Below are 24,706 nucleotides of genomic sequence, written 5' to 3'. Positions count from 1 at the left end.
CGATGCATTTCTGATCCTCCTAGCTCCACATTCAGCCAAGCAATAATCAAAGAATGATACAGCACAGAAAGGGGCCATTCCACCCATCATGTCTGTGCCAGCTCTTTGGTGCTATCAAATCAGTCCTCGTCCCCTACTCTTTCTCCTTAGCCCTGTAAAATTTTCCCTTCAAACATTTAACCAATGTTGCCCCTGAATCTGCTTTCACCACCCTTTCAGACAGTGTATTCCAGATCACAACAACATGTGTAAAAAAAAATGTTTCCTCATATTGTCTCTGGTTCTTTTGCCAATTAGCTTAAATATGTGTCCTCTGGTTACTGACCCTTCTGCCACTGGAAACAGTTTCTCCTTATTTACTCTATCAAAACAGTTTATGACTTTGAACATCCTTATCAAATCTCCTTTCAGCCTCCTCTGCTCTAAGGAGGATAACCCCAGCTTCTCCCGTCTCTCCACATAACTGAAGTCCCTCATCCCTGAAAATATTCCAAATTGATTTCAACACAGATAAATGTGAGGTATTACATTTTGGTAAGCAAAATAAGGAAGTCACATATTACTTGGAGAATAAGAACCTAAATGGGATACAGGAGCTAAGGGATCTGGGAGTGCAAATACACAAATTACTAAAAGTTGTGAAACAGCTTAATAAGACCATTTAAGAAAAGCTTAAACGAGCACTGGGGTATATTTCTAAAGGGATAGAATTGAAAAGTAGAGACGTTATGCAAAATTTACCTCAAACCTTGACTACAGTGTACAGTTCTTGTCACCGCTTTTATAGCCACTCCAGGCGCTGCTTCACAAACCACTGACCACCTCCAGGCACTTACCCATTGTCTCTCGAGACAAGGAGGCCAAAGAAGAATATAAAAAGAATATAGAGGCAATGGGGAGGGGACAAAAAATTTACAAGGATTATACGAGAAATGTGGGGGTGCACCTTTCAGGAAAGGATGAAAAGCCTGGGTCTCTTTTTGCTTGAGAAAAGAAGCCTAAAGCATGACCTAACAGAGGACTTTAACATTAAGAAAGATTTTAAATAAGTAACTCCACTATTTAGCTGGTCAGCTTTCAAGATGGCTCCTGGGCTGGAAGCTCCCTAGGAAGCTCCCTTGCTGTTCAACTCTATCCATGGCCATCTGCTCCCATCCCTAACGTTTTCTCCCCCAATCTGCCCTCTTAAACTGTTTAAATTCCCCTGGCTCTTTAAATCAGTTTATTTTAGCCCTATCTAAAGGCTAACAGTTAGTTTAGTGTATGTTACCTGGGCCCACTGCCCTCCCCCAGCCACACCTGCTCTTTGTTTTCTCAATGAAATTGATCCGGATGAAACTGACGAGAACAGCTGCCGATACTTCAATCTCCGATCCTGCTGTCTTCACAGTCCAGAGTGTCTGCAGCCACGGCATGCGGTAAGTCCATTGAGGTGAAGAAGGAGCTGCGGGAACCGAGAGAAGTCCTGTGAAAAGGTGCCCCGAACACCCAAAACATCCACGAACGGCCCCCCCGGCCGCAACTTCAAAGCGCCCGCGGGAGATGGCTCGGAGAGCATCTGCAGCGCACTGTCGGCAATGCTGCATGCCTTTATTTAAACCACTGCAAAAAAAAAACCCTTAGCAAATGTAATCACCTCTAAGTCTGCCAAATGATGCTTCACCTCCCGAAGGACGTGGATGAGCTTTCCGGACGTCGATGGTGGGCACTGAGGAAATGGCTTATTACCTGCACCAGATTCCACCCCCCCCCACCCCCGTCCCCTTCCCTGCTCCACCCTCTCAGCTCACCCCCTCACAACCCCGTCCCAGCCCGCCCCCCCCTCGCACCATCTTCACCCCGCACCCCCTTCCCCTGCACCCCCCCCCACCCCCTCCCTCTACCCCTCCCCCTTGCATCCCCTCCTCCCACCGGCACCATCCTACACCTGTGTAGGGGCCCCAACAACCCCACTGCCTTGTGGGCGTCTCGGGAGAGACCAAGGCTAAGGGAATAAACCCTAACAGAAAATCCGGAGCGGAACCCCGTAGGCGGTCATGTGTCACCTTTGGCATGTTTCCGGCAGTTCCTGCAGCCATACTGGTGCCAAACGTCGTGTCCTGCACTCCTTTAGACCCCACCAGAAAGGCCGAGAGGGGGGTTTTGACGACTGGGCAACTCTCAACCTCCATAAATTTGCCCAGGCATGCGCCATGGAGAGGTCACTCCATAGTTGCCTCACAGCGACTGAAACAACACGGAAGGCAGCAGTTACGGGTTATAAGTCCAGATAAATTGGCGTAGAAACTGGGCGCCACGGGTTGCCTTTGTCGGTGGGAGAGGTCATTGCACCTCACTGGACAGCTACCGCCCGCCTCAAACCGGGCAGCCCCCGGTCAATAAGGTTCTGTCCCGCCACAGTCTGCCTGCTTCAATGGGTGCTTGGAGCTCAGGGTCATTGCCTGAAAGGTGGACTGATACACCGCACCAAACAACATGAAAAAAGGAAAGAAGGTACCAGCCCTTCGCTTTGCAAGCTGGAACGTCAGAACTATGTGTCCTGGCCTGTCGGAAGACCTTACACAAATCAACGATTCTCGGAAGACCGCCATCATTAACAACGAGCTCAGTAGACTCAATGTGGACATTGCAGCACTTCAGGAGACTCGCCTCCCCGCGAGTGGCTCTCTAGCAGAGCAAGACTACACCTTCTTCTGGCAGGGCAGGGATCCTGAAGAACCAAGACAGCATGGAGTGGGCTTCGCCATCAGAAACTCCTTGCTCAGCATGATAGAGCCTCCCTCAAATGGCTCGGAACGCATACTGTCCATCCGACTGCTCACCACCTCTGGTCCAGTACACCTACTCAGCATCTATGCTCCAACACTCTGTTCCGCACCTGAAGCTAAAGACCAGTTCTATGAACAACTCCATAACATCATTAGCAGCATCCCCAACACCGAACACCTATTCCTGCTGGGGGACTTTAATGCCAGGGTTGGGGCCGACCATGACTCATGGCCCTCCTGCCTTGGGCGCTATGGCGTTGGAAGGATGAATGAGAACGGGCAGAGACTGCTTGAGTTGTGTACCTATCATAACCTCTGCATCACCAACTCGTTCTTTCACACTAAACCCTGTCACCAGGTTTCATGGAGGCACCCAAGATCACGTCGTTGGCACCAGCTAGACCTCATTGTCACAAGGCGAGCCGCCTTAAACAGTGTTCAAATCACACGCAGCTTCCACAGTGCGGACTGCGACACCGACCACTCCCTGGTGTGCAGCAAGGTTAGACTCAGACCAAAGAAGTTGCATCATTCCAAGCAGAAGGGACCACCCGCGCATCAACACGAGCAGAATTTCTCACCCACAGCTGTTACAAAAATTTCTAAATTCACTTGTAACAGCCCTTCAAAACACTCCCACAGGGGATGCTGAGACCAAGTGGGCCCACATCAGAGACGCCATCTATGAGTCAGCTTTGACCACCTACGGCAAAAGTGCGAAGAGAAATGCAGACTGGTTTCAATCTCATAATGAAGAGCTGGAACCTGTCATAGCCGCTAAGCGCATTGCACTTTTGAACTACAAGAAAGCCCCCAGCGATTTAACATCCGCAGCACTTAAAGCAGCCAGAAGTACTGCACAAAGAACAGCTAGGCGTTGCGCAACCGACTACTGGCAACACCTATGCAGTCATATTCAGCTGGCCTCAGACACCGGAAACATCAGAGGAATGTATGATGGCATGAAGAGAGCTCTTGGGCCAACCATCAAGAAGATCACCCCCCTCAAATCTAAATCGGGGGACATAATCACTGACCAACGCAAACAGATGGACCGCTGGGTTGAGCACTACCTAGAACTGTACTCCAGGGAGAATGCTGTCACTGAGACTGCCCTCAATGCAGCCCAGCCTCTACCAGTCATGGATGAGCTGGACATACAGCCAACCAAATCGGAACTCAGTGATGCCATTGATTCCCTAGCCAGCGGAAAAGCCCCTGGGAAGGACAGCATTACCCCTGAAATAATCAAGAGTGCCAAGCCTGCTATACTCTCAGCACTACATGAACTGCTATGCCTGTGCTGGGACGAGGGAGCAGTACCCCAGGACATGCGCGATGCCAACATCATCACCCTCTATAAAAACAAAGGTGACCGCGGTGACTGCAACAACTACCGTGGAATCTCCCTGCTCAGCATAGTGGGGAAAGTCTTTGCTCGAGTCGCTCTGAACAGGCTCCAGAAGCTGGCCGAGCGCGTCTACCCTGAGGCACAGTGTGGCTTTCGTGCAGAGAGATCGACTATTGACATGCTGTTCTCCCTTCGTCAGATACAGGAGAAATGCCGTGAACAACAGATGCCCCTCTACATTGCTTTCATTGATCTCACCAAAGCCTTTGACCTCGTCAGCAGACGTGGTCTCTTCAGACTACTAGAAAAGATCGGATGTCCACCAAAGCTACTAAGTATCATCACCTCATTCCATGACAATATGAAAGGCACAATTCAACATGGTGGCTCCTCATCAGAGCCCTTTCCTATCCTGAGTGGTGTGAAACAGGGCTGTGTTCTCGCACCCACACTTTTTGGGATTTTCTTCTCCCTGCTGCTTTCACATGCGTTCAAATCCTCTGAAGAAGGAATTTTCCTCCACACAAGATCAGGGGGCAGGTTGTTCAACCTTGCCCGTCTAAGAGCGAAGTCCAAAGTACGGAAAGTCCTCATCAGAGAACTCCTCTTTGCTGACGATGCTGCTTTAACATCTCACACTGAAGAATGCCTGCAGAGTCTCATCGACAGGTTTGCGTCTGCCTGCAATGAATTTGGCCTAACCATCAGCCTCAAGAAAACGAACATCATGGGGCAGGATGTCAGAAATGCTCCATCCATCAATATTGGCGACCACGCTCTGGAAGTGGTTCAAGAGTTCACCTACCTAGGCTCAACTATCACCAGTAACCTGTCTCTAGATGCAGAAATCAACAAGCGCATGGGTAAGGCTTCCACTGCTATGTTCAGACTGGCCAAGAGAGTGTGGGAAAATGGCGCACTGACACGGAACACAAAAGTCCGAGTGTATCAGGCCTGTGTCCTCAGTACCTTGCTGTACGGCAGCGAGGCCTGGACAACGTATGCCAGCCAAGAGCGACATCTCAATTCATTCCATCTTCGCTGCCTTCGGAGAATACTTGGCATCAGGTGGCAGGACTATATCTCCAACACAGAAGTCCTTGAAGCGGCCAACATCCCCAGCTTATACACACTACTGAGTCAGCGGCGCTTGAGATGGCTTGGCCATGTGAGCCGCATGGAAGATGGCAGGATCCCCAAAGACACATTGTACAGCGAGCTCGCCACTGGTATCAGACCCACCGGCCGTCCATGTCTCCGTTATAAAGACGTCTGCAAACGCGACATGAAATCGTGTGACATTGATCACAAGTCGTGGGAGTCAGTTGCCAGCATTCGCCAGAGCTGGCGGGCAGCCATAAAGACAGGGCTAAATTGTGGCGAGTCGAAGAGACTTAGTAGTTGGCAGGAAAAAAGACAGAGGCGCAAGGGGAGAGCCAACTGTGCAACAGCCCCAACAAACAAATTTCTCTGCAGCACCTGTGGAAGAGCCTGTCACTCCAGAATTGGCCTTTATAGCCACTCCAGGCGCTGCTTCACAAACCACTGACCACCTCCAGGCGCGTATCCATTGTCTCTCGAGATAAGGAGGCCCAAAAGAAGAACTATTTAAGAAAGGATGGAGAGAGAAAATGGGGAACTACAGACCTTTCAGCCTGACATATGTAGTAGGGAAAATGCTGGAATGTATTATAAAGCATGTGATAACTGGACACTGAGAAAATAAATGGTAGGATTGAGCAGAGTCAACACGAAAGAGAAATCGTGTTTGACAAACCTGTTAGAGTTTTTGAGGATGTAACTAGCAGAATAGATAAGGGGGAGCCAGGGGATTTGGAGCTGGATTCCGAGCTCAAAAAGGGCCGCACACCAAGCAGCCACCACAATCTCCCACACGTCAGCTCATTTAAATAGCCCGCCCTTCACTCCCCACAATCACGTGGAGGGGGCGGGCTGTCCGTCCCCGGCAAATATGTCAGCTACCTGTGCGCAGGCGCTGGTGCCATTTTTAAAGGGCAGCCCGCCCAGCTGGTATATTTACATTTTTAAAGGGAACTACACCCAAAAAATTTATCAAATAAATTTCTAATACCCTTCCCCCCCCCCATAGCAATTACATTAAAGATTTGCCCTTTCCCTCCCAAAACACTTACTGTTTACATCTGACCTTCACCCCCCGCCAGACTGCACAAAGTTTAAAGTTCACCCTTTCCCACCAGTCCATACACTCATTACGTTTATTTGACCCCATCCACCTCCATCCCCCCCCCCCACCTCCCCGGCACTGGAAATCTTAGCTCCTGCCCCTCCCCACCAGTGTCATGCCGGCTTTCCCCAAACGGCCACCACACTGAGGATCGCGATGGGTGCAGACGATTGAAGGTAAGTTTATGCAGTCATTTTATTGATTTAAATATGTAGATGCAGGTCCCATCGCCCAGCAGCGGGGGGCCACCACGGATCCTCGGCGTTGCTGGATGGATTGAGCTGGGCCCTCCTGGTGTCGAGCTCTGTGGCGGGCCTCTGTGCAACCATCTTCCGCCCTCCCCCCCCACTTCACCCACCCCCACCCCCTGCCACTTGGTAAAATCCAGCCCGTGGTGTATTTGGATTTTCAGAAGGCTTTCGATAAGGTCCCACGCAGGAGGTTAGTAATCAAGGTTAGAGCACATGGGATTGGGGGGAATATATTTGCATGGATTGATAATTGGTTAACGGACAGAAAACAGAGAGTAGGAATAAATGGGTCATTCTCAGGTAGGCAGGCTGTGACTGTTGGGTACCGCAAGGATCAGTGCTTGGGCCCCAGCTATTCACAATCTATATCAATGATTTGGATGTGGGGACCAAATGTAATATTTTCAAGTTTGCTGATAACACATGTCAGGCAAACCCCCCACCTGCGAGGACTGAGGCACACATTATTTCGCCACATGAACAAAAACTTAAATTGCAAGCCCTGACTGGAAGGACATTTTCATAGTACCAGACAATGTTGAAACAATGGGGACCCAGCAGTTGCTTCTCCAATACACAGAAGTGGTCAGACCAGTTTTAGTCACATGACTAACTGCCTGTTGCAGAGAATTTGAACGTTCAACAAAGGATTTTGAAGAGTCTGTTCCATTTAAGGAGCTAGTCACATGACTAGCCTGCTGGGCAACCTGGGAGTTTTTTTTGAATTTGAACTGCAAACAAAGGGATTGAAACAGAGACAAAGCCATGTGCTCATGGAGTAAAGATCTCTCCTGGGACTGAGAACATCCCCTCTCCTATCTGCCTGCCTTCATCTTTCCCACGGAACTGAATCTTGTGAAGACACGTAACCTCAAAGAGAGAACAGTCTGTTACGTGAACAAGGTTTAAGACGAATACTGGCCCCCAATGAAACTCAAGACCATATCTTCGATCAAGGACTACAGTGAGTTTGAGAAACAGTAACAAGATATTGCCTCAAACTGCTCTACTTATCTTTTCTTTTCTTTTCTGTCCCTATTTGCATGTGTGTATCGCTAACGTCGGTGCGCCATATATCTGTAAGCGTGAACCGTATTAGAATTTAAGTTTCAAGTAAGTTTAATAAATTTAACTTTTCGTCTTTATTACCAAAGAAAGCCTTTTTGTGCTCATTTCTTTGCCTTATAATTGGAAAGCTGTGAACAAGAATTCACAAAAGGGGAGCTCAAATCACAGTGTATTTAAAATTAAACCCTGTTACAATAAGAGGTAAAGACAGCAAAAGACCCCTAGAAATTGCACACCTGGTCGTAGCACACAAAATTCAATGGGAATGTGAGTTGTGAGGAGGATGCCTGGAGGCTTCAAGCGGATTTAGACAGAGTAAGTGAGTGGGCAAGAACATGGCAGATGGAATATAATGTGGAAAAATATGAAGTTATCCACTTTGGTAGGAAAAACAGAAATAGTGAGAGATTGGGAAGTGTTGATGTCCAAAGGGACCTTGGTGTTCTTGTTCATGAGTCACCACTGAAAGCTAACATGAAGGCGCAACAAGCAATTCGGAAGGCAAATGATATGTTGGCCTTTATTGCAAGGTATTTTGAGTACAGGAATAAAGAAGTCTTCCTGCAGTTGTATAGAGCCTTGGTGAAATCGCATCTGGAATATTGTGTACAGTTTTTGTCTCCTTACCTAAGGAAGGATATCGTTGCCATAGAGGGAGTGCAACAAAGGATCAACAGACTGATCCCTGGGATGCCGGGATTGTCCTGTGAAGAGAGATTGGGGATACTGGACCTGTATTCTCCAGAGTTTAGAAGAATGAGAGGTGATCTCATTGAAGCATACAAAATTCTTCCAGGGCTAGTCAGGGTAGATGCAGGAGGGATGTTTCCACTGGCTGAGGAGTCTAAAAACAGGGGACACAGTCTCAAATCCAACTAGGATTGAGATGAGGAAGAATTTCTTCACTCAGAGGATGGTGAAAGTTTGGAATTCTCTACCCCAGAGGGCTGTTGAGGCTCAGTCATCGAATATATTCAAGACAGAGATCAATAGATATTAAAGATATGAAGGATTGTGCAGGAAAATGACATTGATGTAGAAGATCAGCCATGATCTAGTTGAATGGCGGAGCAGGCTCGAGGGGATGAAGGGCCTACACCTTCTCCTATTTCCTATGTTTCCATGATCCATAAACAATGGGCTGGATTTTAAGAGCCTGCCACTGATCTTGACAGCAAGCTCAAAAATGGCAGCCCACACGTTCACACTGCACACCAGGTGGCTCATTTAAATAGCTGGGGTGGTCTGCCACCCCCCCAAACCTCATGGGCAGGGCAGGCTATTCATCCCCAGCAATGGCGTCAGCTGCCTGTGCGCAGGTACTGTTGTCATTTTTAAAGGACAGCCAGCCTTGCCGCCTAATTTAAAATTTTAAACACATACCCCCAAAATTAAATAAATACATTTCTTATCCCCCTTTCCCACCACCCAATAATGATTACATTAACTATTTGCCCTTCCCCCCCAAAACACTTACCATTTACATCTGACCTTCCTCCCCCAAACGGCACAATGTTTGAAGTTCAACCCTTCCCACCATCCCCTACACCCATGACGTGCATTTGACCCCGTCCACACTACACACACACCCCACCGCCCCCGGCACTGAAAATATTAACTCCTCCCCCCCCATCCCCCACCAGTGTCATGCTGCCTTTCCTCAGACAGGGAATTGAAGGCGTTGGAGTGGCAGCTGCTGCGCCAAAGATCATGGCGGACCCTCAAGATTGGATGTAAGTCTATGTAAATGTATTAATTTTATTCAGTTGAATATTTTACTTGAGGTCCCGTCACCAAGTGGTGGTGTGGAGCAGCCACGGAGCCTCGCCACCGCTGAGAGGATCGGGCTGGGCCCTCCCGGCATCAAGGTCCATGGCGGGTCTCTTCTGGACCCATCTTCAGGCCACCCCTGCCTGAAGTCGAGGGCTTGCTAAAATCCAGCCCAATGTTTCTACTTGAGGGGAAGAGAAAACCTGGAGGCCATCAGTATGATAGTCACCAAGAAATCAAATCGAGAATTCAGAAGAAACTTCTTTACCCAGAGAATGGTGCGAACGTGGAACTCAACACCACACAAGTGGTTGAGATCAGTAGCATAGATGCATTTAAGGGGAGGCTAGATAAGGATAGGAAGGAGAAGGGATTATGTTGAAAGAGTTAGTTGAGGATAGATGGGGCAAGTCTCAAATGGAGCTTAAAAGCTGGCATAGACTGTTCTTGCAACGTATACTCTAGGTAATTCTATCTATATAATTCTAGTAAATCTCCTCTGGAACCTTTTCAAGGCATTGGCATCCTTCCTAAGGTATGATGCCCAGAATTAAACATAATACTCCAGCTGAGGCTAACGTGTTTTAGAAGGGTTTAGAAAGGTTCAACATAACTTCCTTGCTCAATTCCTCTATTAATAAGGCCAAGGATCCCATATGCAACTTGTCCTGCCAGCTTCACAGATTTGTGTGCGTACATGCTCAAGTCTCTCTATTCCTGTACACCCTTTAAAACTCTGCCAGTTTATATTGTCTTTCCTCATTTATCCTACCAAAATACATCACTTCACATTTCTCTACACTAAATTTCATTTCCCATATGTCTACCCATTTTACCAGTCTGCCTGTCCTTCTGTTACCATCCTCCGCATTGTTTACTATATTTCCGAATTATCTGTCATCTGCAGACTTTGAAAATATACCCTGCATATGCAAGTCCAGGTCAATTATATATATCAAGAGATTCTAATACTGACCCCTGGGGAAAACTACTGTATTACTTCCCTCTAGTCTGAAAAACAACTTTTCACCACTATTCTCTGCTTTCTGTCCTTTACCCATGTTTGTATCGATGCCACCACTGTCCCTTTAACCTTTATTTCTGCGACCAAGTCGATTATGTGGTACTTCATCAAGCAACTTTTGACAGTCCATATACACAACATCAACTGCCCTATCCTCATCAACCTTCCCTGCTACTCAATTAAAGATGTTTTTCCTTTTTTTGTGGCAGCCTCCTGCCCTAATTTTAAGGCTGCTTTAGGCACAAAAAAACAGATTGCAGCTTGTTCAACGAACGCTGACATCAATCGGGACCCAATATGGGAAATTGACCTGAAGCTGACATTGGGCTTTGGATGATTCTGAAGTGCACTAACCAATTTGGCATGTGGTTTTCTCTCAGTGTGGAATTGGCACATGCCATATTTAGATACTTCAGCTCCCATCTTTTCTTTGTCTTCACAGTCGAGGGGAGGGCTGTGATGCTGACTTCCTCCCTATTAATGATATGCCAGTAACCAAGAAAAAACAGCTACCTCTCCTCTCTTCTTAGGATGTGGGTTTACAGAGTCCATCCTTCTGTCAATGAACGGGGCCTTTCTGGCCTCCGTGTATTTGTTGTGATATTCTACAAACTAACCTTCAATACACATCACTATTGCCTCCAGCCTGTTGCCTTTCCTTCCAAAACTGTACAAGTTTTAAACACAACTCAATCTAAAATTCTTTCCACAAAAGCAAAACAACATGTTATATCTTTCACAAAAAGGCTATTGTTTTTACTCAGAGTTTTTCATGCAAGGAGAAGCTGCCCCATCAACTTAAGAATGTTTAAATAACTACCTTCAATAATTTTGTTTCCTTTGTTCTTTAAACATAGCTCATCCTCAATAGTTAATAGACCATAATGCAATAAGAACATATGATTTGCTAGAAACAAAAGAAGCCTGCCTTTGTTTATCAATAATCCCTCATTTTCATCATATTCCACAAACCCTCCTCTCTAGAAATGAACATAATCATCCTATAAATTGATTTATGCTTTGTTTCAGGGTCTTCCATAGTGACTTATTCCTTGTCCCTATTATCCTTTCGTGGAAAAGTTCCATTTGACTTTTCTTCTTACTGCTAACTTGTCTTCATTGGTACTTCAACCCTTTTCTATTTACCAGTTCTGTGAACTCCCTTTTTAATGTTTTATAATCCAGTATTTTACTTCAATGTCCCTTTTCCAATGTTATTCTAATAAATCTTCCAGTCAGTAATACCCAACAGCAATGCAACTAAGATGAGCAACTTAACTTAATAGGATAATTTTCATCTGTCTAAGAAAACATCTTTCATCATGAGTAGGGTAAAAGGTAGATGAAAACTGTATACAGAAAAAAAAAACTACCAGTCACTTGCCATCCAAGTCCCACCAAACTTAATATTTGAATGGGACTTGAAATAGGCAGCCATCACTCCTGCCCAAAGTAGGCGGGAGCCTCATTAAAATATTTAAATCAAGGTCCTATGACCTATTTAGGAACCCGATGCAATTTTGGAACTGAACGTTTAGCAGCTGAACCAGCAGTTCTTTAAAGGGACCACTGCAGACTGCTCAGTAAAATGTTTCTAACAAGCTTTGCGAATAAGTTTTGAGAGGCCAGGAAGAGCATGAGATCCCCATTTTTTCCCTTCCTCCAACTGTTCGAGAACGCACCTCTGACTCAGATTTCTTGGTCATGGCGATTTTGTGTAGCCCAGTCTGATTCGGTGGTCATCAGACAATTAACTGTCTAACATCAGAGCTCCCATTCCATTGAGTCAACCCAGAGTGATAACTGTTCATGGTACTGGACCAAAAAAAAAACACAGATAAACTTAGTGCTATTCCTAGTGCAAAGATATCTTTGAATTCAGCTCTAATGTTCTTGCATGTCTTTGATATGGAGAGCCCCTCATGGTGCATTAGGGGTTTGTAGCACGCTATAGGAACTTGTTTTCTATTGTATTTGTCCAAGGGATGCGAATTTATATTCTCCTTAGAGATTTTTGCCTATTTTAAAAGTATTTCTACTGCAAGCTTACGTTTGAAGAGACAATATTGCGAGTGATGTGTTATCCGTACACATATACACAATACTGTTGCCAGGTAACTTTGTATGTAAGGATGCTGCCTCATCAGAATTGGTGTAATATACTAAATGATTTAGCTAAGTGTAAGACCTCATACCTAGCCAAACAAACCTTCCAAATCCTTTTTGTTATCAGTTATTTTTGGTCAGAGGAACACAAATGCAAGAATCAGAGGGTTGAATTTACTTGTTGCATTGGCAACAGGCTGGGAGGAGTGAGGGTTGGCAAAATGGGGGGGGGGAAGGTCTTACTGGTGCCATACCATATTGCCAGTGGTGGAAAAGTTGGTGGCACGGCTATCCACCACGTGACCAATTGAGCCAATTAAGTGGCCAATTAAGGACAACTTCCTGCCTCCGCGGGAATTTTGCCTGTTTTGGGAGGGCCCGCCCCCACATGGGGTGACTGCTCAGTGAAACCTGGAGGCCTCCCATCAGGGTCTGGGGGGCCCTCCTTTATGAATGCTACATGGCTAACAGAGGGCCCTCCCAGTGGCAGTGGCCGCCCCTGCAGCATTAGCACCATGGTGCTCCATAACCCACCCCCCCCCCACCAAGTAATCGCCTGGCCCTGGCTGCCAGGCCCTGGCTTCCCCAATCTGCCTCAACTCTTCAAGGGTGCCCTGCCATTGTGGTGCCCTCTCCCTGGAGCTGCAGCCTCAGCAATGGCCACCACCAGCAGTGGCCCTGCTGAGCTGCTCGCCCTCTGATTGAGCCGGCAGCTCTTGGGGGCTGGCTGCTGTCCTTAATTGGATGGTGGCTTGTTAATTGGCTGATTAATATGCTGCCCTGGATCGAAGCAGACTCACCGCCTGCTTTGGCCCCGGTGGCAGGACTTGCTGGTACGCAGCAAAATTCTGCCCAGAGTGTCTTGTATATTAAAATTATTTATCAATATAAAGCATGATATATAAAAGAAATTCTCTAGGAAATAAACTGTTTCTGTACATAGGTAATTTCACAAGGATTGTTTGAAAATGCCTCGAGACTTGTAATGATAATCCACTGTCAGTGTAATGAAATATAGTTACTTCACACTGCTCAAATCACTAGAACAATAGCTTTGTGGCCCCAGCAGATTTGGGACATTCCATCAAACCAAATTATTTGTGTTAAGTTTCAGCTGAGAGAGGTGGGTAGGTTTATAGCAAAGATGAGGGCTGGGGCAAGGGGATGTGGTTCATTGTGGAGAATTATGATTTGAAAATAGTTATACTAATAGGGAGAAATGGGCTGAAATGTATAGTGATGGGACTCAATTAACTGATCAATTAAAACAGTTTGCAAACCCGACAGTACCGTATATTTATTAAATATTGAATTATTGAAATGGTGACTCAAAGTTTGAGTCACAGTAGATTCTGTTGTAAACAGTGCAGCTTTGAATGAAATACTGCACGTGTCAATTGTGATGGATTGTAAAGCATACATCACATCAGATATATTGCAACAATTAATAAAGCTTTATGTACAAATAATGTTACGTTTTATGAAAAGCATAAATTTTGCCCAGCTGAATAATTTCTGTTCTTTGTCCTCGCAGATATAAATGAATGTGAGTTTGAGCCCTGTAGAAATGGTGGTATTTGCACTGACCTCATTGCAAACTATTCCTGTGAGTGTCCAGGAGAGTTCATGGGCAGAAACTGCCAGTACAGTAAGTAATGAGCTTTTTGAATGATTAAAATTACAGAGCACCTATAAATATTCCAAGAACAATTATTCAGTGTTTCTCTCCATGTGAACTATGTAACTTCAATACAGTAATAATTGATCACCTATGGGAATTGAGACCACAAAGTATTCAGAACAAGCAGGGTTAGGAGGGCGGGGGATAATTTGATTGGATCAAGAAGTGGGATGTGGTAAGGGATGAGGAGACTGATGGAGGAGGGGAAGAGATGTGGGGAGGCAAAGGTGTGGAGAGTAGGGAGGTGGAGTTGAAGGAAGGGGAAAGAGGGAGAGGAGAAGGAGGGCAGGAAAGGCATAAGGAAGCAAGTGGAGATGTGGGAAGGCAAAGGGAGGGGAGGGGCAAGATGGTGAAGAGATAGGAAAGAGGGAGAGAAGGAGGATGGGGAAAGGAGGATGGGGAGGTGGTTGGCTCCAATCAGCTAAGTGATGCTCAGTGGACAAGGGCATGGGGAGATGTTCTCAGGTGTGGTGTGTGGGCTTCAGTGACTAAGATGATGGTTAGTTTGTTGCGGGGGGATTGGTTGCTAATGATCCGTGATGGTGGCTTGGTTGGCTCCAAACATTCACGTATTGCTCATTTGAGGGAACAACAGAGGTTCACGTTAGCTGTTCTACCTCAAAACATTATGGATTAAGGTTCCTGTTTGCTTTTAGCTCATAGCTCAGGTGAGACATTACAAAGTTACTTTTCTCCATGGCTTTTGAGATTTAGTAGTTTATAATGGGCCCGAGGACCACCTACAGATTTTATGCCTTTATATTTCTAATATCTAGCCACCTGATCCCTTGACAACACAAAATGGCCATCATATTCTGTTGCTTCACCATCCTTCACATCACAAGTGTCCTTTAGAGGGAAACCTAAATCATCTTCGCAACTTGTACGGGGTGGTCCTTTTTGTTGTGTTTGTGATACAAAGAACAAAGAACAAAGAAAATTACAGCACAGGAACAGGCCCTTCGGCCCTCCAAGCCTGCGCCGATCCAGATCCTCTATCTAAACATGTCGCCTATTTTCTAAGGGTCTGTATCTCTTTGCTTCCTGCCCATTCATGTATCTGTCCAGATACATCTTAAAAGACACTATCGTGCCCGCGTCTATCACCTCCGCTGGCAACGCATTCCAGGCACCCACCACCCTCTGCGTAAAGAACTTTCCATGCATATCCCCCCTAAACTTTTCCCCTCTCACTTTGAACTCGTGACCCCTAGTAATTGAATCCCCCACTCTGGGAAAAAGCTTCTTGCTATCCACCCTGTCGATACCTCTCATGATTTTGTACACCTCAATCAGGTCCCCCCTCAACCTCCGTCTTTCTAATGAAAATAATCCTAATCTGCTCAACCTCTCTTCATAGCTAGCGCCCTCCATACCAGGCAACATCCTGGTGAACCTCCTCTGCACCCTCTCCAAAGCATCTACATCCTTTTGGTAATGTGGCGACCAGAACTGCACGCAGTATTCCAAATGTGGCCGAACCAAAGTCCTATACAACTGTAACATGACCTGCCAACTCTTGTACTCAATACCCCGTCCGATGAAGGAAAGTATGCCGTATGCCTTCTTGACCACTCTATTGACCTGTGTTGCCACCTTCAGGGAACAATGGACCTGAACACCCAAATCTCTCTGTACATCAATTTTCCCCAGGACTTTTCCATTTACTGTATAGTTCACTCTTGAATTGGATCTTCCAAAATGCATCACCTCGCATTTGCCCTGATTGAACTCCATCTGCCATTTCTCTGCCCAACTCTCCAATCTATCTATATTCTGCTGTATTCTCTGACAGTCCCCTTCACTATCTGCTACTCCACCAATCTTAGTGTCGTCTGCAAACTTGCTAATCAGACCACCTATACTTTCCTCCAAATCATTTATGTATATCACAAACAACAGTGGTCCCAGCACGGATCCCTGTGGAACACCACTGGTCACACGTCTCCATTTTGAGAAACTCCCTTCCACTACTACTCTCTGTCTCCTGTTGCCCAGCCAGTTCTTTATCCATCTAGCTAGTACACCCTGGACCCCATGCGACTTCACTTTCTCCATCAGCCTATTTATTTCTCAAGTAGACTTAGTGATCTTACCTTTATTCACCTAACCAACATGTCCTGTGGTCTTGAAGGACAGGATTGTTGCAGCAACATCTGTCGGTCAATGTTGGAAATGGCACAGAAATTTCACAGAAAAAACTTGTCAAGTTGAGTAGTCTGGTAACATTTAATATCACTTACATCCATAACAAAATGCTAGAAAATACTCAGTTGGTCTGACAGCATCTGTGGGGAGAGAAATGTGATTCACGTTTTGGATCAATGACCTTTTCAACCTTAATTACAAACTCGGCTTCTCTCTCCACATATGCTGCCCGACCTTCTGAGTATTTTCCAGAATTTTCTCTTTCTATTTCAGATTTCCAGCATTCACAGTTATTTTGCTTTGTTAACTTGAGTTAATAACTTTACTTGACAGCATCACTTACGAGTGTAATACCATTAGAATGTTGGGAGCATGCACTGCTATTAATGTAGGAAAGATACATATTTCAAAAGCAATCTGTTCTGTGGAAATAATTAAAACATTTTACAATAAATAATTCAAGTCTGTAAATTGTTTTGGAACTGAAACAAATTTAAATATGTTAACTTAAGGATGGGAGCACAAAAGCAAAGACGAAACAGAAATATGGTACTACATGAAGTCCATTTGTAATATGCAAAGGTCAAATAGATTTAAAACATTTTTATCATTTAAAAATGGTTCAGCCTCCATATTCTTCTACCGTGTAAAGTAATAATAGCATTATTACCCAGTTATAGTGAAAGCAACTCTACCCTGCATTTCCTCATTCATAAGGAGTAGTAAACATTCGTCAGTGCAAACTGGTGATTTCTCTGCACACTCAATGCCGTTAATTCTAATTTAGCAAATTTACAAATGTGATCATTTGAAGTCCTCATCTGTCCCATGGAATAGAGTCCATAACTTACCTGCTATTAATCTTAATCTTTAATGGGCTTGCAGTTGCCTGGATCAGATTTATTGCTTTTTCAACATGATGTTTGCTTTTGGTCCAGTCATTGCATTGGACCTCAATAAACTTGGACCTCAATAAACCCCCATGACAGGAGGGGGAGGGAAGAGTAGTTGTTTAAAACTTAAATGCAGAATGTATCCCCAACATGGTGCTCACACACACACTATTTTACAATGACGGATATCATGGTGTCAAATGTGAAGAATCTGGGCACTTGGTTAACATATCTCAATCAGCTGCCACAGAGCAATTAGCAGTCCGATTCCATTGCTGCTGTGCGGGTTTCCCATGGTTTGGGAAACCCGGCAGTGAAATAGAGGCCTTTCTCAGCGCTCCTTGTGACCAGGAGGAGCAGGAATGCTCCCCCGGCCCCTCAAGAAAGGCTTTGGTGTCCCCGTTGTGATCGCCAGCCATTTCCCCCGCAACCCCAATGTTTCTCCCCTCTGCCGCGATGGCCAATCTCTTTCCTCCTCCCCACCCCCAAAGCCTATCTCCCACCAATTGCCAGAGACCATCCCCAAGGATTCCCAGTTGCAGCCTTTTGTCACTGGTTTGCACTCCTAACAGACAGCTAGGCTGTAAGTTTGGCCGGCTGCAAGTGAGAAATAGATCAAAAAAAATAATGTGGTCCTGCTGTTAATTTCAGCAGGACCTTCGCAGACCCCGGTGTGCCCTCCCCATCTCCTGAGAAATATCAGTGCCTTGGCTTCAACTGGAGCAGAACTAAGGATTGAGCATTCCTGGCTATAAAACATTATCCAAGTTGGAGAAAGCAGAAGAAAAAGAGGAGGAGCATTAATCCAAAAACAATTACATGATGATGTTCAGGCTGGAGCCTCCTCTCACTCATGGCTTCCAGCATTTAATCCAGCTCGGCATTGATGAAGAGAAGGGCAGCCCTGCTGTGGGTGCCAGGCCAATCCACCCAGCAGGTTTACTTCAATGGAGAGTAAAATCGGGCAGAGTGTAAAACAAACACCTGACCGAAACCTGTCCCTTTCCAGCCAGTTGGGTTAGGTTCAAATCGGGGCTCAAGTCTTCTCGGATAAAACTGATATAGTAAGGACTCTGTGACAATATTGCGTGTCCATTATAGAATACCAAATAATGGGAAAGAAATAGGTAATTCTGAGAAGTTTGCAGAAGTAATTGGACTATAATAATGGAAGACTTTAATGAAAAAAGGTTGAGTGTCAAAAAAGCCAAAGGTGATCAAAATAAGAAAACAAAAATATTCTGATTCTGAATAATGAACAGGAACAAATGTCTGACCTTAATGTAGAAAAGCATTATCTAATAATAGTATTAGCTTTTAGTCAGAATGCTTGAAGAAAAATTAGTCAAAAAACCTAGTTGCTGCACTGGAATAATTTTTAGATGGAGGAAAAGGAAACTAAACCAAATTAATTGGTTTAATCACCTTTTGGGAGACTTTAATTGGGGGGTAGGATCAGTAAGTTCACGGATGACACAAAGATTGGTCAAGTGGTTAATAGTGAGGTGGAGTGTCTTAGGTTACAGGAAGATATGGACGGGATGGTCAAATGGGCAGAAAAGTGGCAGATGGAATTTAACCCTGAAAAGTGTGAGGTGATACACTTTGGAGGGAGTAATGTGACACGGAAGTATTCAATGTATGGCCTGACACTGGGAAGTTCGGAGGAACAAAGGGACCTTGGCATGTTTGTCCATAGATCTCTGAAGGTAGAAGGGCAGGTTAATAGGGTGGTAAAAAAGGCATATGGGACACTTGCCTTTATCAATTGAGGCCTAGATTACAAAAGCAGGGAAGTCATGTTGGAGTTGTACAGAACTTTGGTAAGGCCACAGCTGGAGTACTGTGTGCGATTCTGGTCGCCACGTTATAGGAAGGATGTGATTGCACTGGAGGGGGTGCAGAGGCGATTCACCAGGACGTTGCCTGGGATGGAACATTTAAGCTATGAAGAGAGGTTGGATAGGCTTGGGTTGTTTTCGCTGGAGCAGAGAAGACTGAGGGGTGACCTGATCGAGATGTACAAGATTATGAGGGGCATGGACAGGGTGGATAGGGAGCAGCTGTTCCACTCAGTTGAAGGGTCAGTTATAAGGAGACACAAGTTTAAGGTGAGGGGCAGGAGGTTTAAGGGGGATTTGAGGAAGAACCTTTTTACCCAGAGGGTGGTGAGGGTCTGGGATGCACAGCCTGGGAGGGTGGTAGACGTGGGTTGCCTCACATCCTTTAAAAAGTACCTGGATGAGCACTTGGCACGTCATAACATTCAAGGCTATGGGCCAAGTGCTAGCAAATGGGATTAGGTAGACAGGTCAGGTGTCTTTAATGCATCAGTGCAGACTCGATGGGCCGAAGGGCCTCTTCTGCACTGTATGATTCTGTGATTCTGTAATTGTTGGAAGATGAAACAGCAGATCAAAGTTATGCAGGAGGTGGATATGGTACTAATTAAAGACAAGCATAAAGGAGTTGCATTTAAATCTATAGTTCCGTGGACAAATAAAGAGATTAAGGCAAATCTCCTCATGGAGGTATATGATCAAATTAAGCAAGTAAGCACAGAACAAAAACCAGGGGCTGATTTTTCAGCGTGGAGGTGAGAAATAGGAGTTAGGTCTGTTTTGGGGTCAGAAACCCGCCTCCGGGCAAACTGATTAAAGTTTAGATTTTTGCATGGGGATGTTCTTAATTGTTATGGATACGGGTTTCCTGTCAACTTGGAGCCAGTGGGGGTAGGAACGGAAGCAGGTCAGATGAAGTGTGGGTCTCATTTAGACTCCCCATGGCAACCATCACTGAGGCTGCTGGTTGTCCTGAGGGAGAGATTTGCGGTTTGTGCCAAAACCTTCCACTGCCAGAGGGAAGTGAGATATCACAGGAGAACTGGAGGCCTGGCCTCTGCGGCAGAGCTGTCCCTCTCTTCATTGATGATGACTTGAATCTAATGCTGGAGGCTGTGAGGGAGAGGAGGGAGGACCTCTTCCCAGAGTCTGGCCAGAGGAGGCCACCTTGTCATGCAGCAGGTGCAGCTCTCTGTTCAGCATCATCTCCTTCTGCCTCCTCTTCCACCTCCTCTCTTACCTCTGCTCCTGCTCCTCCCGGATGAGATGTTTCCTTCTCGGGCCTCATTGTCCTTAAGGTCCACACCTCTCTGGAGGGCTATGGAATGAAGAGCACAGCAAGAACTACAATGACCGAGACGCATGCAGGAGGGTATTAAGGGGCACTACCCGACTGGTCCGGGCACTGAAATTGCATCTTCAGAATCCCAATGGCTTGATCAATGGTTGTCCTACTGAGCAGCTGGCATTGATTGTATTGTCCCTGTGCCTGTGTCTGGGCTTCCCATAGAGGGGTGAGTAGCCATGTCTTCAAAATATATCCCTTGTCCCTCAGATCCATCCACCACTTTGGGGGTTGGAGTAAAGATCTGAGGCAACGTGTACTAACGGAGGATGAAGGAGTCATGGCAGCTAGCAAGAAAGAAGGCACACACATGATGGAAACTCTTGTTGTGGTCACAGACTAGTTGGCCATTGAGGGAGTGGAAGCCCTTCATATTATGAATCTCACTGGCCAGTCACTGGGTTCCTTGATGGCCACATGGGTGCAATTGATTATGCCCTGCACCTGGGGGAATCCAGCAATGGAGGCAGAGCCCAATGCCCACTGTCCCTGCAAGTTGTGTCTGTCATCATATAAATGTACTGTCCAACTCTGGCAAAGAGGGCATCAGTGGCCTGTGAGATGCAGTGGTGTGCAGCCATTTGTGAGATGCCACTAAGGCCTGCAGCCGATCCTTGGAAGGAGCCAGAACTGGAGAAGTTCAAGGTAGCAGTGACTTTGACAGCTACTGGCAAGGCAGGGCGAACAGCGCTGCGAGGTGCGGGGTCTTCGGCAATGAGGGCACAGATGACTGTGACCATTTGCCTGGAGAGTCGCCGTTTCCTGTGGCACTGAGTCTCTGTCATCTCCAGGTAGAGCCATCTTCGGCGGTAGATCCTGTGTTGAGGGTATGGCCTCCATTGCCTTCCTGCCCCTCTTTCCTCTCCCATGCCCTCCTGATGCTCAGAGTTCTGCCCTTTTTGCGGAGGTTGTTGGCTTCCATCACCACTGGGACCAAAATCTGACAGTGGTGCTCCCAATGCCAACTGCAGCCTTCCTTTTTGACAGATGGCCATCCTACTGTGATTGGCAGCCTTGCCCCCTGCTCATATGTTTCCACGATGCCGGTGGGGTGATGACCTTATTCAATGTCCGAGCACTGAGGGCCTACTCTCTCTGTCACCTGCGCTGTGCCAAGGGCACCTACTTATCGAGTGCCCAGTCCTCCTTTGCCCCACTGACTCTCTTATGGGACTGTTGTGATGCCCTGAGGCAGCCATGACTGGCTCCCCACTGTGTACCCGCCTCCCCTCAGCTGTTCAGAAACTGACAGCTTCTGAAACCCATGCGCCCCTTTAAATATTGCACCCTCCCCCATCAACAAGTTCTTCATGAGCTTTTTAACCAGTTTAATTGGCCTCAATTGGGAGGAGAGCGGGATTCCTGTCCCTCCCTGCCCCCATCCTGGTGATTATTACTGGCACCAGGATCGGCGCTCTGAAATCATTTAGGTACATTCAGCGCCAGTATTCGGGGCCCCGAAAATTCAGCCCCAAGAGTCATACCTAAAAGCATTGAAGTAAAAATGAAAATTAAAAGGGCCTGAAATAATATGAAAAATTGGTCAACATAAAAGGAAATAAAAACATTTATAATCATATCATAAGGCAAAAGCATTGTCAAAGCAATGGTAGGACCACTTAGGAACAAAGGTAGCATCTGATAGAATAAAAGAATAGCAGAGAGGCTTAACAATTGTTTAGTCTTTGTATTTACAAAAGAGGATGAAGGGAGTAGTGGAAGAGGATATGGAGGACCATTTCACTGATGTAAATATTGGAAGAGTTAATGGGAGTTAAAATTGATAGTTCATCAGGCCCAGATGACACACACCTCAGAATACTGAGAGAAATCTGTGAGCTAACAAGAAATACCAACCATAATTTTTCAATATCATTTTGAGAGGGGAATTGTACTGAAGGATTAGAAGGCGGCAAATGCTACACAACAATTCGAAAAAGGCAAAGGGATTATTTGGGTAATTATAGACCAGTTAGCCTCACATGAATAATAGGAAAACTGCTAGAGACTAAAATAGATGGGCATTTAAAAGGTATGAGCAACTCAGCGCATGGATTTGTAAAGAGCATCTGATAAATTAACAAACGCTCGGGATCTCTATTAAATTCTCTTTTGTTCTTCATGTACCTAAATGATTGGACATGGAAAATTTGTTAATACAAAATTAAGGGGCATAACAATCTGAGGAAGAATCCAAGAGATATAAACAAGTTGATGGAGTGGGAAGATATGTGGCAAGTGAAATGAATTTGAAGTAGCACATTTTTGGGTAAAAGATTAGACAATGGAAATATTCCCGAAATGGTAAATTTTCAATGGAGTGGAGGAACAGAGAAAGAACAGATAGAAAATCGTAAAAGGGCCAAATGGAATTCTTAGTTTTACTGACTGAGATGTTAATTATCCTTTACTTTTAAACAATGTGATAAAGAAGAAACATTACTCAACAAATTATACACATCATTTGAGTAAACTCTTAGTTTGTAATAATCCTTCTCTGGTACCTTTTTCTCACTTGTGCCAGTCATCTACTCCTTTCTATATTTTGTTTTTTGAGTACATCATATTTCATAAGTGCCAAAGTATATCAAAATCAGAGAGTAGCAATCTTATACTGCTAGGTTATATAGTCTTGAGAATCTGACCTCTCCCAAAGTCTAGGAGCCAAACATTTATAAGAGGGTACAATTAACCTCTTATTGATCTCAGGAATTTACATGCATATAAAATTATGTAAATTTGCCAGTTTAAGTTACTACCCTTCAGACACAGGATAGGTTAAGTACGGTCTGTTGCAGCAACTACATTGGGTGTGGAAGGTTATCAGGGGTAGGTGGAAATGTAGAGTAATCAGTACAGCCATGAACTTAGTGAATGGCGGAGCTGCTCACAGGGTCGAGTGGCCTATTCCTGCTCCTAATTCGTATGTTTGTTTGTTCATATCATAACCATATCCCATCAGGAACAGCACACGAGATTCATTGGTTTCAATTTTTTTTACTGTTATCTTCTGGATTATTCTTTAATTAATATGTTCATGCAGAAGTCAACTGGGCTTATGCCAGTTCAAACACTCTGGGCACGAATTTGATTTCCGTAGCAGCTGTGTAAGCCTGACGGTTTGCTGCTCTGCCCTGCCAGCTGCTTCCGGGGCAGCATGCCCTCTTGGGAAGGGCATGTGCTGGAAGCATGTGAAATAGCACTATCCTGATGCCACACAAACCTACTGGCTGATGTGATGCCAGACTTCCTAATTTGGACCACATAGAAATCACTGAATGAATTTACTCGTCACTCATCAAAGAAGAAGTGTTGAGCTGCAAGATGGGCTTTGCACCAGTGCTATTTAAAGGGACAGGGATCCAACATGCATGTAAGGTAACTTTGAAGAACTGCTCCTGCAAAGTGTCTAGAAGTATTCTGGAGTGTTTTTGGAGGTGTTGTAGTCGGTTTCTGGACTTGCCACGGGAGTGTTGTTGCATCCTCACAGAGAAGGCAAAGGACTACGTGACCTGTCCACACAAAGGCTACAGCAGTTATGGTGGCTGGAGTTGCAGTGCCTCTGGGTCTGCAGCACCAAAGGGAGATGGAGCAGAGGCTGCAGAGATGGCAAGTTCTACATGATGCCCTCTGCCAAGTTGGAGCCAGAGAGCCTCCATGCTCCTTGACAGTGACAAAAGGCTGTCTAGTGGATCAGCCAATGCACCCAGCATCTCAGTGTACATGCTCAATAGAGCTTTCCTGTATGCTACCCCATTGAGGTTCTCATCTGAGTCTTCTAGAGTTGAACTCATCTGCGACCTCCGCCTCTGGTGAACTGGCAAACAAGCCATCCTTTACCCGCGACCTGGCTGCAATCCACTCTTGCCCAGTGACTCACCAGATGCTGATCCCAATTCTATAGTAGCCTCTATGGTACGTGAAATGCCAGTATCTGAGCTGGTTGCTGCATCAGTGCTGTGCTCTTGCTCTCTCTCTGCCTTGGGCTGCTGTGGCTGGGCAGGCAGCAGTTCTTGTGCATGTGATGGCAGAAAATCAGAAGGGGAAGGTTAGTGTGAGGAAGAGGGGGTGGGGTGGGAAGTAAGAGGTCCATGGTCACACCATCAGCTGCTTGCACTTCATTCCAGATAGCAGGATGAGGGTGAGCTTGGATTTGAGGGAGGCATAAGGCAGGAAGATGCTGTCATCCTCAATGTTCTCAATGATGCCAGATGACGCTGGCTCTGTTGTAGCTGGTCCCATGATGCTGAGAAC

General features: G+C 45.7%; 1 protein-coding gene across 3 annotated transcripts in view; it reads left to right on the top strand.

The window, feature by feature from the left end:
• LOC137368681 (EGF-like repeat and discoidin I-like domain-containing protein 3) overlaps nucleotides 1–24,706 on the top strand; it is a 263,542-nt gene that overhangs the window by 105,662 nt on the left and 133,174 nt on the right. For all 3 annotated transcript variants that reach the window (XM_068028831.1, XM_068028830.1, XM_068028829.1), the window contains one exon: nucleotides 14,079–14,192. In XM_068028831.1, the coding sequence (XP_067884932.1) occupies nucleotides 14,079–14,192 (114 nt within the window). The remainder of the gene's footprint in view (nucleotides 1–14,078; nucleotides 14,193–24,706) is intronic.

The sequence above is a fragment of the Heterodontus francisci genome, chromosome 4 (genome assembly GCF_036365525.1).
Source record: "Heterodontus francisci isolate sHetFra1 chromosome 4, sHetFra1.hap1, whole genome shotgun sequence".
In the NCBI taxonomy this organism is placed as follows: Eukaryota; Metazoa; Chordata; class Chondrichthyes; order Heterodontiformes; family Heterodontidae; genus Heterodontus; species Heterodontus francisci.
This window is presented reverse-complemented; position numbering and strand designations above follow the sequence as displayed.